Raw genomic sequence first — 1179 nt, forward strand, 5'->3', positions numbered from 1 at the left:
GAACAGATGTTTATTCTGAGAGATGCTACTATGAAGTTTGCAGGCTCAAATACCAATAATGGTTATTCAAAATTAAATTTATGAAATAACCAGGAAATAGGCTGAATTGGAACCTGTGCATAGTTTTATGATATTAATTAGCAACATTTTTTAAAGACACAGAAGCCTATTGTTTTAATATAAATTAGAAGTTTTTAAACCACCTCCCTTTAGTGCCTTCAATTATCACATAAACCAAAAACCCAAATAATTTCAAATGATCACAGATACTATTTAGGCAAAAATTCTCATGTGTCAGTACTTTTAATGTTGTGCACGTCAAATTATAGTAAAAAACGACTATAAACAAGATGCAGCCCCTCTATTTCCATGAACAGCACACTGCATTACAGTAAACCGAGCTTATATTCAACCATCAAATGTGGTTCTCCCATTAGTTCACTTTGTGACGGGTCATTAAGAATATCTTCAAATCCAATAGTCTCATCATTACCCCTCAAAATATCCAATGAAAGGTTTGAGCTTGGAAGAAATGGAAGACGCTGAACCTGCTGCACTGCCTTGAATTCCATTTGTAGTTTTAATGGAGCAAATAGACCCTGGATGTTTCTTAGTGTGGAAAAGTTCATTTTATCTTGGTTGAGCTGGAAATTTTTTTCTGATAATTCAAGAGGATGACTGGGCAAAAGTTCATTTTTCACATAAGAAAAACCTTTTCGAAGAAGATCATGACTTTCAAAAGGTCCACTTGCTGAAAGTTCAGTAACTGGAATACTGTCCTTTAGCTGAGATCCCAGTCCTCTGGCATTCATCTTCAACTCGCTCTGCGAACAGCTTCTCAGCCCGTTACCGTCAGCCGACCCCGCGGCTCACTTCCGTTTCCGGGGTTGCCCCCACCCACATCCTCATGACAGTTTTTGAGATGCTAATAAACACAGAGATTGAGTGGCCTCAAACCCTAACGAATGTGTAATTTAGCAAGAGATTTGGATACATAAATAGCACAAGAGAATACATGTTGTTAAGAACACATTATATATTCTGTATCTAAAATGTGTTACTAGTGCAAAGAGGAGGGTACAGCAAATTGACCTGAGAAAGTATGACCCAAGTGATAATTGAGCTGGATGTTAAGGGTGAATTAAGAGTTTCTCTGTAAATGATACAATAAAATAATAA

General features: G+C 36.7%; 1 protein-coding gene across 1 annotated transcript; it reads right to left on the reverse strand.

The window, feature by feature from the left end:
* Positions 1-284: 284 nt before the first annotated feature.
* LOC307060848 (proteasome maturation protein) lies at positions 285-865 on the reverse strand. Its single transcript, XM_079715660.1, has one exon. The coding sequence runs from the start codon at positions 810-812 to the stop codon at positions 387-389; it is 426 nt and encodes a 141-aa protein (XP_079571786.1). The 5' UTR covers positions 813-865; the 3' UTR covers positions 285-386.
* Between the last annotated feature and the right edge of the window lie 314 nt (positions 866-1179).

This window comes from Hyperoodon ampullatus (genome assembly GCF_949752795.1).
Source record: "Hyperoodon ampullatus genome assembly, chromosome: 11".
In the NCBI taxonomy this organism is placed as follows: Eukaryota; Metazoa; Chordata; class Mammalia; order Artiodactyla; family Ziphiidae; genus Hyperoodon; species Hyperoodon ampullatus.